Source organism: Cyanistes caeruleus, chromosome 27, assembly GCF_971803275.1.
Source record: "Cyanistes caeruleus chromosome 27, bCyaCae1.hap1.1, whole genome shotgun sequence".
NCBI lineage: Eukaryota > Metazoa > Chordata > Aves > Passeriformes > Paridae > Cyanistes > Cyanistes caeruleus.
Window position 1 is genome coordinate 5141558 of NC_141727.1, and position 16971 is coordinate 5158528.

A 16971-nucleotide genomic window follows, 5' to 3' on the forward strand; every position below is an offset into this window, starting at 1 on the left:
GTTCCAGATCCCCTGGGATCCTGCTCCAGATCCCTTGGGATCCTGTTCCAGATCCCCTGGGATCCTGCTCCAGATCCCGGGGATCCTGCTCCAAATCCCTTGGGATCCTGTTCCAGATCCCCTGGGATCCTGCTCCAGATCCCTGGGATCTCTGCAGCCCAAATCCCCTGGGATCCTGCTCCAAATCCCTTGGGATCCTGTTCCAGATCCCCTGGGATCTTGCTCCAGATCCCCTGGGATCCTGCTCCAAATCCCTGGGATCTCTGCAGCCCAAATCCCCTGGGATCCTGTTCCAGATCCCTTGGGATCCTGCTCCAGATCCCGGGGATCTCTGCCCCCCAGTCCTTGGGGATCCTGCTCCATCCCCTCCGCCGTTCCAGGAGGGAAGAGCCCCCATCCAAACGCCCACGGGATCATCCCGAAGCTCCTGTGGAGCGGGCAGAGTTTGGGACGGGGATCTGGGGAAGTTTCCAGCGCTCCCATCGCAGCTCCCGGCGCTGGGGGCCAGGCAGGAGCGCAGGGAGCGGCTTTCTCACGGCGCTCTGGAGCATTCCCTGCATCCCGCAGGAAAACCGGGAGCGCTTCTCAAGCCGGGAGGAGATCGAGGCTTTGTGGAACCACGAAGGCTCCGGCCTGGAGCTGGGCACGGGCTCGGAGCGCTGGGAAAGGTGTGGGAATTGGTTTTCCCGAATTTGTGCCGCCGGTGAACCCCTCCCCTGCAGGGGAAGAGCGGATCCCACCCTCTGGAGAAATCCCGGGATGCTCCAGGAGCCCTGCATGGAGTTTTTCCAGCACGAGCTGAAGTCTGTCCGTGTTTTCCCGGGATTTCTCCTGTTGGGACAAACATTTGTAAGCAAATTAAATCCGACCACAGCAAAGGGAGCCAACAGGAAACCCTTCGGCTCCAATCACCCCAAATCCTCGGAGGATCCGGGGACGGGAGCCTGGGAAAGCAGCGCTGGGCTGGGAAAAGGGACAATGGGCACGAGGGGTGAGCCGAGTCCCTGCAGGCTTCCAGCCACATCCCTCATCCCACCCATTTATGGTGGGATTCATCCCATCCCATCCCATGGATTTATCCCATCCCACCCCATGGATTTATCCCACCCCATGGATTTATCCCACCCCACCCCATGGATTTATCCCATCCCATGGATTTATCCCATCCCATGGATTTATCCCATCCCACCCCATGGATTTATCCCACCCCATGGATTTATCCCACCCCATGGATTTATCCCATCCCATGGATTTATCCCACCCCACCCCATGGATTTATCCCATCCCATGGATTTATCCCACCCCATGGATTTATCCCATCCCATCCCATGGATTTATCCCATCCCATCCCATGGATTTATCCCATCCCATGGATTTATCCCACCCCATGGATTTATCCCACCCCATGGATTTATCCCATCCCATGGATTTATCCCATCCCATCCCATGGATTTATCCCATCCCATCCCATGGATTTATCCCATCCCATGGATTTATCCCATCCCACCCCATGGATTTATCCCACCCCATGGATTTATCCCATCCCATGGATTTATCCCATCCCATCCCATGGATTTATCCCACCCCATGGATTTATCCCATCCCATGGATTTATCCCACCCCATGGATTTATCCCACCCCATGGATTTATCCCACCCCATGGATTTATCCCATCCCATCCCATGGATTTATCCCATCCCATGGATTTATCCCATCCCATGGATTTATCCCACCCCATGGATTTATCCCACCCCATGGATTTATCCCATCCCACCCCATGGATTTATCCCATCCCACCCCATGGATTTATCCCACCCCATGGATTTATCCCATCCCATGGATTTATCCCATCCCACCCCATGGATTTATCCCACCCCATGGATTTATCCCATCCCACCCCATGGATTTATCCCATCCCATCCCATGGATTTATCCCATCCCATGGATTTATCCCATCCCACCCCATGGATTTATCCCACCCCATGGATTTATCCCACCCCATGGATTTATCCCATCCCACCCCATGGATTTATCCCATCCCATGGATTTATCCCACCCCATGGATTTATCCCACCCCATGGATTTATCCCATCCCACCCCATGGATTTATCCCACCCCACCCCATGGATTTATCCCATCCCATGGATTTATCCCACCCCATGGATTTAGTTTGGGATATCTGAATTCCTCCTGCCAGCCCCATCCCCTGCTCCTTCCCTCGGCCCCGGCAGCGTCGGGATCCGATCCCCGCTCCCGTATCCCCCAAATCCCTGGGGATGGGATCCCCCTCGTCCCTCGGGTGCCCCTCTCCAGGAGCCTCTCCCCAGCCCCAGGAGGAGCGGAGGGAACGCGGCCCTGCCCAGCCAGCCGTGCCTGGAGCACATCCCAAATCCCGGGGGAACTTTCCTGGGATGTTCCTTTCCCGAGCCTTTCTTCTCGCCGGCTTTTTCTTTGCTTTTTTTTTTTTTTTTTAATTTTTTAATTAAATTTCTGCAGCATCCCTGGTTTCATTACCCAGCTCTCCACCGGAGGCGTCGCTCCGAGTCCCTCGGGACGAGTTGGACAATGCCGGGAATGCTCAGGTTGAGGCTCTTCCCACTTTTCCTCCCTCCCCTGTTCCCGCTCGGGTCCCGGCGCGGCTCTGGGGCTCCAGCGCTGCCCAAGCCGCACTTCAAAGGCTCCGGGAGCTTCCCTGCGCTCCCCGGGCAGCTCCCGGCGTTAATCACCGCTCGGCCCGGGGCTGCTCCCGGCCCTCCCCCGCCCGGGAATGCGGGGCCGGTCCCCGGGGATGGGACATTCCCAGCTCGGGGGCTCTGGGGACACGGCCGGGGGTGACAAACAGCGACAGAGAGAGCTGGGGGTGGATGTGGAGCCAGGCTGGGAGAGCTGGGAATGTTCACCTGGAGAAGGGAAGGATCCAGGGAGAGCTCAGAGCCCCTCCAGGGCCCGAAGGGGCTCCAGGAGAGCTGGAGAGGGGCTGGGGACAAGGGATGGAGGGCCAGGACACAGGGAATGGCTGCCAGTGCCAGAGGGCAGCGCTGGATGGGATCTTGGGAAGGAATCGCTCCCTGGGAGGGTGGGGAGGGCTGGGATGGCATTCCCGGATCCCTGGAAATGTCCCAGGCCAGGCTGGGAGCAGCCCGGGATCGCGGGAGGATTCCCTGTCACGACAGGGGGGAGCTGGATGGGATTTTGGGTCCTTCCAACCCAAACCATTCCCGGCTTCTCCGACTCCACGATTCCAGGACTCCTGGCACCTCCAGGCAGGGCCAGGAGAGATCCTGGCAGGCGAGGCCGTGTGGGATGATCCTGATCCCGAGCCCATTTCCAGCTCTAGATTCCAATCTCCTGCACTTCCTCTCTCCCTGGGGGAGATAAAGATCCCGGGAATTGCATCCGCTCCCACAGCCCGGCCCGGAGCGAGGCCTCTCCCGGCTCCTGGGGAATGGGAGGGGACGGGGAAGGGGCAGGCGCCGCCTTCCTGTGGGTGTTTTCCAGGGAGAAACCGGGATGGAGCCGGCACCTGCCGGAGCAGGTGACTCGGGCGTGAGGAATGCGGGCCCGGGATGTGGGCTGGGATCGGGGACGGGATGCAGGCGAGCTGGAAAACTCCCAGAAGGAGACGGGAAGGGTCAATCCCGGCCTCTCCATCAGAGTGGAAGCGGCGCAGGACTCGTCCCGCAGGCTCTGGAGCTGCCAATGGCTCAGCAGGAAGAGCGAAAATTTGGAGAGGCTTTGGGATGGTGGGAAGAGCGGGAATCCAGAATGGGAAGTGGGAAAAAGATAAAGGTGTTGAGCACAGGGGAAATCCCTACACCTGGCTGGGAATGGCCAGGCAGGAGTTATTCCTGAAATCCCCAAACCACTTCCTTCAGGGTCAGGAGCCGGGGGAACCCCAGGTCACCCTGGGATGGTTCCTCTCCTCACTGAGATCCCCTGCGGTAACCCTGGGTTCGCTCTCCTGGGCCAGGAAAGGACGAAACGCGGCTCGCGGCAAAGCACAATTCCCACCGGGATGGGGAAGAGCCCCCACCCGAGCGGATCCTGCAGGAATCTCCTTTAGGGATGGCTCCGATGCCGCGGGTGCAGCGGGGAGAGGGCCGGGACGGGCTGGGAACGACCCCGCTCCTCCCAGAGCGAGCTTTGCAGCGGGAATTTTCCTCTGGGGACATCGGGAGAGGCCGGGCTGGCTCGGGAGGACAGGAGAGGGGATGCAGAGGGGGCTGCATCCCCACGGCATTCCCGGCGGAACCGGGACAGGAGCGGCTCGGGGCCGGGCCTGTCCCATCGCCTTTGATCTCCAGCCCCGGCAGGGGAGATGTCCTGGCAGGAATCCGGCCTGTCAGGTCCCATCGGCCCGGTGGCACCCGGTGACCAAGCCCTGGCAGCTGAGGTGGCCCCGGTGTGAGCCGAGCTCCGCCTTCCGCCCCCGGGGCTGCGGGGAGGGTCCTGCCCCGGCCCGGGGCTGCTCGGGGGGCTCGGCACGGCCGGGAGGGGCTGTCCCTGCTGTCCCCGAGCCCTGGGGGCTGTCCCTGCTGTCCCCGAGCCCTGGGGGCTGCGCGGGACCTGCCCCAGGTCCTGGCAGGGATCAGGAGCTGCTGCTCCTCCGGGGCCTCTCGGCGCTTGCAAATAAAAACATAAAAAAGATGGAGAACTTTTTCCATGGGCAGAGAGCGACGGAAAAAGAGAGAATCCTTCCTCCTCCTCCTCTTCCTCCTCCTCCTGCTGCTGCTGCTGCTGCCCAGGGTGGCCCTGGGTGGCCCCGGGTGGCCCCGGAGCCGCTGGCAGCGCCCGGAGCGGCCGCTCCCGATTACTCACGGGGAGGATTCGGGGGGAAAAGCGGAGCCAATGGAAAAGATGGAAAGCGAATGGAAAAGATGGAGAGAGGGCGCTGGGTCCTCCCGCGGCCGCAGCTGGAGCTGAGCTCAGCCAGAGGGACAGGGCGAGGGGACATCCCGCCCTGGGTGAGCGGAATGTTCTGGCACCGCTGCGGGGTCACCCCCGTTCCAAACCCAGCCCAAACCCCTGCGGACCCCCCCGCCCCCCGGACCCAAACCCACGGCACGGGAACAAAACGGGATGAAACGGGAGCCCTGGAGGGTCCAGGTGCGATTTCCCAAAGGAGACCAAAGCTCGGCCGGGGCCGCTCAAAGGGACCCGACCCCATCCCCGGGCCGCTCACAGGGACCCGACCCCATCCCCGGGCCGCTCACAGGGACCCGACCCCATCCCCGGGCCGCTCAAAGGGACCCGACCCCATCCCCGGGCCGCTCAAAGGGACCCGACCCCATCCCCGGGCCGCTCAAAGGGACCCGACCCCATCCCCGGGCCGTTCACAGGGACCCGACCCCATCCCCGGGCCGCTCAAAGGGACCCGACCCCATCCCCGGGCCGCTCACAGGGACCCGACCCCATCCCCGGGTCGTTCACAGGGACCCGACCCCATCCCCGGGCCGTTCACAGGGACCCGACCCCATCCCCGGGCCGCTCAAAGGGACCCGACCCCATCCCCAGGCGGCTCAAAGGGACCCGACCCCATCCCCGGGCCGCTCAAAGGGACCCGACCCCATCCCCGGGCCGCTCAAAGGGACCCGACCCCATCCCCGGGCCGTTCACAGGGACCCGACCCCATCCCCGGGCCGCTTCCCGGCTTTGTGCCCGGCGGGGTCGGGTTACCCCGAGGCTCCTCCGAGGGTGGATTAAGGAATTCCAGCCCCATTCAGCGCCCGCTGAAGCACAAAGGATTCGGAGCTGGGAAGAGCGGGAGGGGCGGGGGGTGTTGAGTGGAAAAGGCACCTGCGGGGCAGCTGGAATTCGGGGGGCGGTGAGGAGCGGTGGGATTTGCCTCCAAACCTGGCATCTTTGGCCTCAGCCTGGGATTTTTGGCCGGGGTGAGGGTGGCGGGTGGCAGCGGCGGGGTTCGTGTGTCGCCTGTGCCATAGGGATGCTCCCAGGGACAGGAAAAGCCACCCCGGGTGGATTTTGGGGATGGGTCACGCAGGGACGGGACAGGATGATCCTGCCTGGCTTTGGGAGGGGTGGCCCGGTGCCACAGCGCCCCTGATGATGTCGCATCCCTCGGGGCAATTCCCCCGAGCCCTCCCGGCCGTGCCCGGGGGGACTTTGGCACCCAGGAGCCGTCGGGGTGGCAGCGACTGCGCCCGCCCCGGTCCCCGGGAGACTCCTGGGCGCCTCTTAATTGGCACCTTAATTATACATTCACCGTCTCCGCTGGTCCCTCCCTCTCCTTCCCTCCTCCCTCCCTCCCTCCCGAGCTCCCCCGGGATGGAAATGCCGGGCGCGCGCTGCCGGGATTGTCACCGCCACTAATGAGCCCCTGCGAGCCGCGGCGGGGACACGGCAGGTGACACGGGAGGTGACACGGGAGGTGACACTGCCCCGACCGGCCCGGGCTGGCCCCGGGGCCTCCGGCTCTGCGGGGACGCGCTCGGAGCCTCTGGGGAGGGGACACGGCTGTCACCCGGCTGCGGGGCCACCTGAGTGTGGGGTGTCACTGCGAGCTCCCGCTGCCACCCTGCCGGTGTCACCCTGCCGGTGTCACCCTGCCGGTGTCACCCTGCCAACTCTGCCGGTGTCACCCTGCCGCTGTCACCCTGCCGGTGTCACCCTGCCGCTGTCACCCTGCCAACCCTGCCGGTGTCACCCTGCCGCTGTCACCCTGCCGATGTCACCCTGCCGATGTCACCCTGCCAGGGTCCTGCCTGTCACCCTGTCGGTGTCACCCTGCCGGTGTCACCCTGCCAACCCTGCCGGTGTCACCCTGCCGCTGTCACCCTGCCAACCCTGCCGGTGTCACCCTGCCGGTGTCACCCTGCCGGTGTCACCCTGCCAACCCTGCCGCTGTCACCCTGCCGGTGTCACTCTGCCTGTGTCACCCTGCCGCTGTCACCCTGCCAACCCTGCCGGTGTCACCCTGCCGATGTCACCCTGCCAGGGTCCTGCCTGTCACCCTGTCGGTGTCACCCTGCCGGTGTCACCCTGCCAACCCTGCCGGTGTCACCCTGCCGCTGTCACCCTGCCAGTGTCACCCTGCCAGTGTCACCCTGCCGGTGTCACCCTGCCGATGTCACCCTGCCGGTGTCACCCTGCCAACCCTGCCGCTGTCACCCTGCCAGTGTCACCCTGCCGGTGTCACCCTGCCAACCCTGCCGCTGTCACCCTGCCAGTGTCACCCTGCCAACCCTGCCGGTGCCACCCTGCTGGTGTCACCCTGCCAACCCTGCCGGTGTCACCCTGCCGCTGTCACCCTGCCAACCCTGCCGCTGTCACCCTGCCGGTGTCACCCTGCCGGTGTCACCCTGCCAACACTGCCGGTGTCACCCTGCCTGTGTCACCCTGCCGATGTCACCCTGCCGATGTCACCCTGCCGATGTCACCCTGCCGGTGTCACCCTGCCTGTGTCACCCTGCCGGTGTCACCCTGCCAACCCTGCCGGTGTCACCCTGCCGGGTCCCGCCTGTCACCCCCGGCGGGGACAGGTGGCTTTCCCGACTTTTCCCGTGCGGGATTTTCAGGGATCGGACGCTCCTGTGGGGAGGGGACAGTCCGGGGTGACCGCTGGGACCCTCCCGTCCCCCGGGATCCGGGAACGGAGCGGCGGCTGCTCCTCCCCCGCTCCTGCGGAGTCCCCGGCTCCTCCAGCCGGGGAGAAGCCGAGCGGGGAGCTCCGCTGGATCCCGGGAATTCGGCCCCAGAGGCTCCAGGAATTCCTCGCGCCCGGCACCCGCGGAGAACAACAAAAAAACCCAGCCAAAAAAACCAGAAACGGCACGAGGAGAGGAACAATTTCCTCCACCGCTAATTGTCCCTCTGTTAATTAACGAGAGTGTGGGGGCGCTGATTAGGATCTCCCCAAAGCCGCAGGTCCTGGCTGGGGACAGCGGGGACCGAGCGGGGCTGAGCCTCGCCAGGACCCGGGGGCACGAGGGGGTCCCGGCTTTGGGATCTCTGGGGGGCTGGATTTGGGATTTGGGAATGGAGATTCGGGATTTGGGATTTGGGAATGGAGATTCGGGATTTGGGGTCTGGAATTTGGGATTTGGGGTCTGGGATTTGGGATTTGGGGTCTGGAATTTGGGATTTGGGGTCTGGGATTTGGGATTTGGGGTCTGGGATCTGGGATTTGGGAATGGAGATTCGGGATTTGGGGTCTGGGATTCGGGATTTGGGGTCTGGGATTTGGGATTTGGGAATGGAGATTCGGGATTTGGGGTCTGGGATTTGGGAATTGGGATTTGGGAATGGAGATTCGGGATTTGGGGTCTGGGATTCGGGATTTGGGATCTGGGATTTGGGCTTTGGGAATGGAGATTCGGGATTTGGGATCTGGGATTCGGGATCTGGGATCTGGGATTTGGGATTTGGAATTTGGGATCTGGGATCTGGGATTTGGGATTTGGGATTTGGGATTTGGGATTTGGGAATGGAGATTCGGGATTTGGGATCTGGGATTTGGGAATCTGCCCCGCTGCCGCCTCTCGAGGGTAAATCAGGGACTCGGAGGCGTTTCCTGGGGCTGGGGAATGGCCGGGAATGGCTGGGAATGGCCTGGAATGGCCTGGAATGGCCGGGAATGGCCCGGAATGGCCGGGAATGGCCGGGAATGGCTGGGAATGGCCTGGAATGGCCGGGAATGGCTGGGAATGGCCTGGAATGGCCTGGAATGGCCTGGAATGACAGAACAGTCCCTTCTGCATTTATGGGGCAGCAAAGGCGGGTCCGGGTTTGCTCCTCTCCAAACGGGAATTGGGGAATTGTCCCCGCTCCTCCCTCCATCCCAGCAGGGATGGAAATGCAGGAGGGAATTTCCTCCCGGGCCATCTCCTGTTGTTTTTCCCACCAGGGCCCTTTGGTGCCTTTGCTCTCCAGCCACGGATCCCCGGGAAAATCAAACCCAGATCGGCGTCCTGGAAAATATTTGGAGGTTCTGGGCCCAGATGTGGGCTCCGGGAGGGGGATGGGGATGGATTTCGGTGGGATCGCTGCGGGTTTATCCCAGCTCCGAGCGGGGAGGGGGCGCGGGGGGTCCCGGCTGCTCTGGGGGGCTCCGGCCGCGCTTGTGGTGCTGAGGAAATGCTGATTTGCACCCCCGGCTGGGGATTTGATGGCCCCACACCCTCTGCAGCCCCTCTGGGTGATGGAAATCCGCAGGGGAGCCGGGGGTCACCTTCCCAAACCCACCCAGCTTCCAGAACCTGGCACGAGACATTTTTGTTTTTGAGGTTTTTTTTTTTGGGGGGGGCAGAAAATTTCAAAGCCCGGATTTTTCGGAGCTTTTACAATAAAAAGGGGGACGGGTTTGGGGAGGAAATGAGCGCGGGCTTGGCTTTCCCTCGTGTCCCTCTGCAGCTGCCCGGCCCCTGCTGTGACATCGCTGTCACCTCCCACGTCCGTGTGTCCCCTGGGGCCACCCCTGAGCCATCAGGTCACCTCCGGACGTGATTCACTGCAGGGGGAGCAGGCCCGGGCTGCTCTGGGGGTGTCTGGCACCATCCGGGGGACAAACCGCGGCTCCCCGCTCCCCTCTGGGGCGGGAGCAGCCCCTGGCAGCGCCACTCTCCCCTCCCGGGATGTGTCCCCGCACCCCAGAGGATGCTCCCCACCATCCCCGCACCCCCCTGCTCCCCCGGCCAGGCTTTTCCCGGTGCCGAGACGCCCCAAAATCCGCCCGGGGCGGCGGGGGGAGCCCAGCTCGTGCTGCAGCGTCTCCCCGGCTGCCCCGGGACCATTCCCGGCTGGAGATAGCGCGGCTGCTCGGCGGTGGCAGCGCGGGCGTGTGGGAGGGCAGACGCCAGGCTGTCTGCTCCCACTCCGCTGGGCTTGTTATTAACTTCTCCTTGGGCTGCCATTAACCCAGAATTCCTGCTCCTGGCTCCAGGCTTTCCCCGCGCCGCTCTATCTCCAGCCTAATTACAGCTGTTGGGATCTCCCTTTATCTCGGGGGATCTTTGGGGTTGGTTACCTGGCACACGCGTTCCCGGCCCCCCCTCCTCGCTCGCCCATCCCTGCTTTTCCCTTTAATCCTTCGCGCTTTCATCAGCCCCGGCAGCAGCCCCGAGCCTCGGCTGGGCCCGGGTGGATCGGGTCCCGCGGCTCCCGGGAGCATCCCCGCTCCATCCATCCGCCTCATCCCCGCCGGTCCCGGCGCCTTCCCGGCCCCGCCACCGGGGCTCGGCGTGTGCCGGCACCGTCCGGCCCCGCCACCGGGGCTCGGCGCTGCCTCCGAGCGCCGCCGTGATTTATTTTTTTAATTTAACACGGGTTGAGTCGATGTGTTTGTCTTGGCAGCGGGGCCCCGCTCCAAGCCCAAGCTGCGCTCCAACAGCCCCGTCCTGTCCGTGGCAGCCCCCGCTGACAGCGGCCGGGGCTGGCACCGGCGCTCGGCCGTGCCCCGTGCCCGCAGCTGGCCTGGAACGCTCCCAAAAGCAGCGCCAGCCGGGGGCTCTGCACTGCCCCAGGGCTGGTGACGGAGTTTTATCCCCTCCCAAAGGGGTTTGGAGCAGGCGGGGCTGTCCCTGTCACTGTCACTGTCCTTGTCCTTGTGCCCATCCCTGTCCTTGTCCCTGACCCTGTCCCTGTCCTTGTCCCCTGTCCCTGTCCCTGTCCCTGTCCCTGTCCCTGTCCCTGTCCCTGTCCCTGTCCCTGTCCCTGTCCCTGTCCCTGTCCCTGTCCCTGTCCCTGTCCCTGTTCCCTGTCCCTGTCCCTGTCCCTGTCCCTGTCCCTGTCCCTGTCCCTGTCCCCTGTCCCTGACCCTGTCCTGTCCCTGTCCCTGTCCCTGTCCCTGTCCCTGTTCCCTGTCCCTGTCCCTGTTCCCTGTCCCTGTCCCTGTCCCTGTCCCCTGTCCCTGACCCTGTCCTGACCCTGTCCCTGTCCCTGTCCCTGTCCCTGTCCCTGTCCCTGTTCCCTGTCCCTGTCCCTGTCCTTGTGCCCATCCCTGTCCCTGTCCCTGTCCCTGTGCCCACCCTTGGCACAGAACGGGGCTGAGATTGGCACCCTCAGACCCCCGATGAGGATGATGAGGATGAGGAGGATGAGGAGGATGAGGAGGATGAGGGAGGATGAGGAGGATGAGGAGGATGAGGGAGGATGATGAGGATGAGGAGGATGAAGAGGATGAGGAGGATGAGGAGGATGAGGAGGATGAGGAGGATGAGGAGGATGAGGAGGATGAGGAGGATGAGGAGGATGAGGAGGATGAGGAGGATGAAGAGGATGAGGAAGGATGAAGAGGATGAGGATGATGAGGATGAGGATGGTGTCACCACTGTCCCACTGCTCCCCCTGGGCTGCCCCTTCTCGTGGGTCCCCCCTGGAGATCCCTAAATGGGGGGGACCCCTCCCCGCTCTCTCGCTGGGATGGGACGGGACATCGGCCGGATCCCTCTGTGGCCGTGGGAGGGGGAGATGCCGCCCCCAGCCCCAGCACCCCCGGAGCCGGCTGAGGAGCCCGGGAGGGAGCGGAGCCGGCGGGAGCTGATCCCGGCAAGCCGGCACCCGTCCCGCAGCCGGTGGGGGCTGAGTCACGGCGGGGAAAGTGAGGAGCGGGATAAAAGCAGATCAGGGGAGCTTCCCTTCGCTCCTCGCCCTCGCTGCGGCCGGGCCGGGCTCCCCGGGCACGCGGCTCGGCCACAGCTGCCAACATCTGGAATTCTCCTCTCGCTGCGGCTTCGCCCCCGCTCCGGCCCGGGTGGGGTTCGGGAACTTTCCCTGCTGGCCCCCGGAGTTTTGTGGCCCCCACGGAGGCTTCGCCCCACACCCGAGTTTAAGGCCGATGTGGGATTTGGGTCTGGCGCTGGGGGATCAGCCCGGGGACAGCGCCGAGGGGACAGCGCCGAGGGGACAGGCCCGGGGTCCGGCTGTGCTCGGAATGGTCCCCAGGTGCCACCAGGTGCCTCCCCAGGAGGGGAGGCTGAGGCTGTCCCGGGGCTGGGACATTTGTGGGTGAGCTCGGGTGACTCAGAGCCGGGGGCCGCAAGGGAACGCGGCTGGGACCCGGCCGGACGCGAGGGTGGGGACGGGGGGCGCTCCCTGCCCGCGCCCCCGGCCGCTGTCACCGCTCGCAGCCCGCAGCGGGGGTGGCAGCGGGGACAGCGCTCCCCTCCCGGCTGTCCCCAAGGCCATCGAGGCCTCGCAGACCCTGCCACCAGCCCGACCGAGGCTCCGCTGGCTGTCCCCAAAGGGCTGCCAGCGGCTCCCGGCCCCACACCGGGCCCGTTCGTCCCCACACCGGGCCGGTTTGTCCCCACACCGGGCCCGTTCGTCCCCACACCGGGCCGGTTTGTCCCCACACCGGGCCCGTTTGTCCCCACACCGGGCCCGTTTGTCCCCACACCGGGCCGGTTCGTCCCCACACCGGGCCCGTTCGTCCCCACACCGGGCCGGTTCGTCCCCACACCGGGCCCGTTCGTCCCCGTGGTGTCCTGGGGGGGCGGCGGGGACGCCCCCGGCCCAAGGCCCCGCCGGGGTCACGGGGGACGCGGCCGGACAGGCTGTCCCCACCGGGGGTCCCAGCCCCGTCCGGCACCCCGGGAGTGCCCCCGGCCCCCAGAGCGCGGGGATGGGACCCGCGTGTCCCCCTGTCCCCCGTGGGGGACCCGAGTGCCACCTGCCCGCCCCGGGGGTCACCGCCAGGACATGGGGGGGGTCGGGGTGTCCCCCCAGCCCGGGGAGGGGTCACGGTGCCACAGGTGGGGGATGGCTCCAAGGGGATCCCACGCACGGGGGGGGGGTGGGCACGGGGTGAAGGGGTGCCCCGAGCCGTGACGTCACTGCGGGGGGCGGGGCGGGGGCGGGGCGTTCGGGGCATCCCCGGCCGCGGGGCCGCGGCAGCCGGAGCCGTCGGGGGGCGGCGGGGGCTCGGCTCGGCTGGGCTCGGTCCGCTTGGGTTCGGTTCGGCCCGGCCCGGCCCGGCTCGGCTCTGCCGCGGGGGCTGCGGGCACTGCCCGGCCCGGCCCGGCCGGACCATGACCATGAGCTCGGTGGCCGAGACCCTGCTGGGCTCCGACCCCTCCAAAGCCGCGTTCCTGGAGCTCGGCCCCCCCCAGCACTACCCCCTGCACGGCCTCCCCCAGCACGACCCCCCGCCCTTCTCCCCCTACGGCCGGCCCGGCCACTTCCCCTACCCCGGCGGGGCCCCCCCGCCGCCCCACGGGGGTCCCTTCCTGCCCTACCCGCCCCCCGGCGCCCCGCACGCCCCGGCCCCCGGGGCCAGGCTGCACCACACAGGTAAGGGGGGCTCGGGGGGCGCGGGGAGAGCCCGGGAGAGCCGGGACGGAGCCGTCGGAAGCGCTCCGGGGCAGCGGCGGGGCTGGGCTGGGCTCGCTGCGGGGTCCTGGGGGTGCCGGGGGTGGTGTCCCCCCGCTCCCAGAGCGCCCCGAGCCGCAGGGGACACGTGGGTGGCTTCGAGGAGCGGGGGGCACGGGGAGCATCAGCCCCTACGAGCCGGTTCCCTCCAACCTGAGACCCCCAGGTGCCCCCCGGCACTCCCCCCTCTCCCCACAGCCCCGTCCCAGCTCCCTGCCCTGTTCCCCAGCGTTTTCCCCAAAATCTGAGGCAGGAAGCTGCGATCCGAGCCGGCCTGGAGGGGATCGGTCCCCACCGGGGGTCCCGGGCCCGGCTGAGCCCCGGCCTTGGCCGGGTGACAGACCCCAGGCGGGTGCTGGGACCCCCAGCTGGGGCAGGGGGCTCCATCCTGGCCGCTCCATCCCTCGGGGGGCTCTGCCTGGCCCCCCCGGCCGGGCGCAGGCCGTGCCCCGTGTCCCACGTGCTGGGGGACAGTGACACTGGCTGAGTGCTCCCGTCCTCCCCTTCCCCCTCCTCCTCCTCCCCTTCTGCTTCACCCGAGCTTCAAACACCAGAGAAAAGCAGCCCCCGCCCCACTCACCCCCCTCCCGTCCACAGACACCCCCGGTGGCCGCGGGGATGCTTTGGGGTGGGTTTGGGTGGGTTTGGGGTGGGTTTGGGGTGGGTTTGGGGTGGGTTTGGGGTGGGTTTAGGGTGGGTTTGGGTGGGTTGGGGTGGGTTTGGGGTGTTTTTGGGCTGGTTTGGGGTGGGTTTGGGTGGGTTTGGGTGGGTTGGGGTGGGTTTGGGGTGTTTTTGGGCTGGTTTGGGCTGGTTTGGGGTGGGTTTGGGTGGGTTTGGGTGGGTTGGGGTGGGTTTGGGCTGGGTTTGGGCTGGGTTTGGGGTGTTTTTGGGGTGTTTTTGGGGTGATGTTTTATCCTCTCGCTGTGTTTGATGGATTGTGGCCCCTGTCCCATCCCCAGCGCCCGAGAAGGCCCCGGCCGTGCCCCACGGGGAGCTGCGCCTCGCCAGGAAGGGCAAGAAGCTGCGCAAGCCCCGCACCATCTACTCGAGCGTGCAGCTGCAGGCGCTGAACCAGCGCTTCCAGCAGACCCAGTACCTGGCACTGCCCGAGCGCGCCGAGCTGGCGGCACAGCTGGGGCTCACCCAGACCCAGGTACGGCCCGGGAGGGCCAGCGGGGCCGGACAGAGCCACCGGGGCTGTCTGTGTGTCCACCGGGGCTGTCCGTGTGTCCACCGGGGCTGTCCGTGTGTCCACCGGGGCCGGACAGAGCCACCGGGGCTGTCCGTGTGTCCACCGGGGCTGTCCGTGCCCACCGGCTCTGTCCGTGCCCACCGGGGCTGTCTGTGTGCCCACACCGGCTCTGTCCGTGCCCACCGGGGCTGTCCGTGCCCACCGGGGCTGTCAGTGCCCCCACCGGGGCTGTCCGTGTGTCCACCGGGGCTGTCCGTGCCCACCGGAGCTGTCTGTGTGCCCCCACCGGGGCTGTCCGTGCCCACCGGGGCTGTCTGTGTGCCCACACCGGCTCTGTCCGTGCCCACCGGCTCTGTCCGTGCCCACCGGGGCTGTCTGTGTGCCCACACCGGCTCTGTCCGTGCCCACCGGGGCTGTCTGTGTGTCCACACCGGCTCTGTCCGTGCCCACCGGCTCTGTCCGTGCCCACCGGGGCTGTCCGTTTGCCCACCGGGGCTGTCTGTGTGCCCACACCGGCTCTGTCCGTGCCCACCGGGGCTGTCTGTGTGTCCACCGGGGCTGTCGGTGCCCACCGGGGCGGCTGGGGCTGCGGGCCGTGCCCGGTTGGAAGCTGGCCGAGCCGAGCCGTGCCGCGGCGGGGGAGCTGGCGCCGGTGGGCCCGCAGGGCTCGGCTTTGGGGCGCCCCTGCCCGCACCTCCCAGCGGCAGCGGGACTTTCCCAGCCCCGGAGCCTGGCTGGCGGCCCGGCCGTGCCCGGCGCTGGGCGGCCCCGGGCCGCGGGACGGGGCGAGTGGGTTTTTGAAGGCGATGGGGAGAGACAGGCAGGCGGCAGCGGTGCAGCCCCGGAGCCAGGGGCGAAGCGAGCTCATAAAGCCGGGGAAGAGGAGACAAGTGGGAACCTGCCGGCAGCGCGGGGGGGACCGCGGGGAGGAATGAGCGGGGCCACCACCCCAGAGCGGCGGGAGCAGCCCGGGCCAGCCCCGGCACCGGCACCCGGCGGGGGCTGCCACGGCCGGGGGGGCCCGGGGACACTCCCGGGGACACTCCCGGGGACACTCCCGGGGACTCCGCCTCGCTCTCCGGGCTCCCCGTGCTCTCCCCCCGCCGCAAAGGGGAGCCTCGGGTGCCTTGTGAAGGGTCGGGCTCCCAGAGCCCCTCAGGAATGGGGTCGGGGGGCTTCGGGGGGGGGCTGTAATTGTTAAAGGTGGGGGTTTAGGGGGCGTCGGGCTCTTCTTTCTCCCCCCTGACCCCCTCTCTCTGCCCGCAGGTGAAGATCTGGTTCCAGAACAAGCGCTCCAAGTACAAGAAGATCATGAAGCAGGGCCCGAGCGGCCCCGACGGGGAGCAGCCCCCGGCCAGCACCCCCGCGCTGTCCCCCTGCTCCCCCGGCCTGCCCCCGCTCTGGGACCTCCCCGGGCCCGGCAAGGGACCCCCGCTGGCCCCCGGGGCTTACATCAACACCTTCGCAGCCTGGTACCCGCCGCACCCGCAGGACGGAGTCCCCAGGACACCCATGATGTGACACCGGCACCGCTCCGGCACCGCCGCATCCGCGGGGACAGCGAGCGACAGCGAGGGACATGGAGAGACACTGAGGGACAGCGAGGGACAGCGAGGGACATGGAGAGACACTGAGGGACATGGAGAGACACCGAGGGACACTGAGAGACACTGAGGGACATGGAGAGACACTGAGGGACACCGAGGGACACCGAGGGACACCGAGGGACACCGAGGGACTTGGAGAGACACTGAGGGACACCGAGGGACACTGAGGGACTTGGAGAGACACTGAGGGACACCGAGGGACACCGAGAGACACTGAGAGACACTGAGGGACACCGAGGGACACCGAGGGACACTGAAGGGGACACTGTCGCTGCCCCCCGGGGCACTGGGAGCCCAGCGAAGCCCTGGGGGAGCCCAGCGAATGGAGGAGGAGGAAGAGGAGGAGGAGGAGGAAGGTGACAACTATCTGCAGGAGCCCGGGGATGTCCCGCTCTGTCACGCTCCGCAGTGACCCGCGCCCCGTGTGCCATCCCAGCGGGACAGGACTCGGATCCCCCCATTCATGGCCGGGAGCAGGGGGACCCCAGGAGGGGCTGGGGAGCCCCCGGCCCGGCTTTATTTATAATTTCTGTCACTGGCTGTGCCCCCTTTGTGAACTGAACATTGATCGGTTCTGCTGCTCCGCACCCACCGTGCCTTTGGGGTGTCCCTGGTTTGGGGGAGACGCTTCCATGCAGAACCTCAGGCTCTCCCAGTTCCCGGGAAAACAGCCCAGAGGGGCTGGGGGTGCAGGGCCGGGGGCTGGGGCTGTGTCCCCCCCAAACATCCGCCCGAAATGGGGCTGAATCACAGGAACTGCAGGGCCGGGGCTGGCGAGAGGCTCCCGGCCCCTCCCGAGGGGAATTTGGGGCAGTTTGGAGCTGTTGGAGATGTCTCCCCCAGGAGGGG

General features: G+C 66.5%; 1 protein-coding gene across 1 annotated transcript; it reads left to right on the forward strand.

Moving 5' to 3' along the window:
• Window positions 1-12983: 12983 nt before the first annotated feature.
• On the forward strand, window positions 12984-16105 carry DLX4 (distal-less homeobox 4). The gene is made up of 3 exons (XM_086864414.1): window positions 12984-13245; window positions 14283-14476; window positions 15782-16105. The coding sequence occupies exons 1-3, from the start codon at window positions 12984-12986 to the stop codon at window positions 16034-16036; spliced, it is 711 nt and encodes a 236-aa protein (XP_086720540.1). The 3' UTR covers window positions 16037-16105.
• Window positions 16106-16971: the final 866 nt, after the last annotated feature.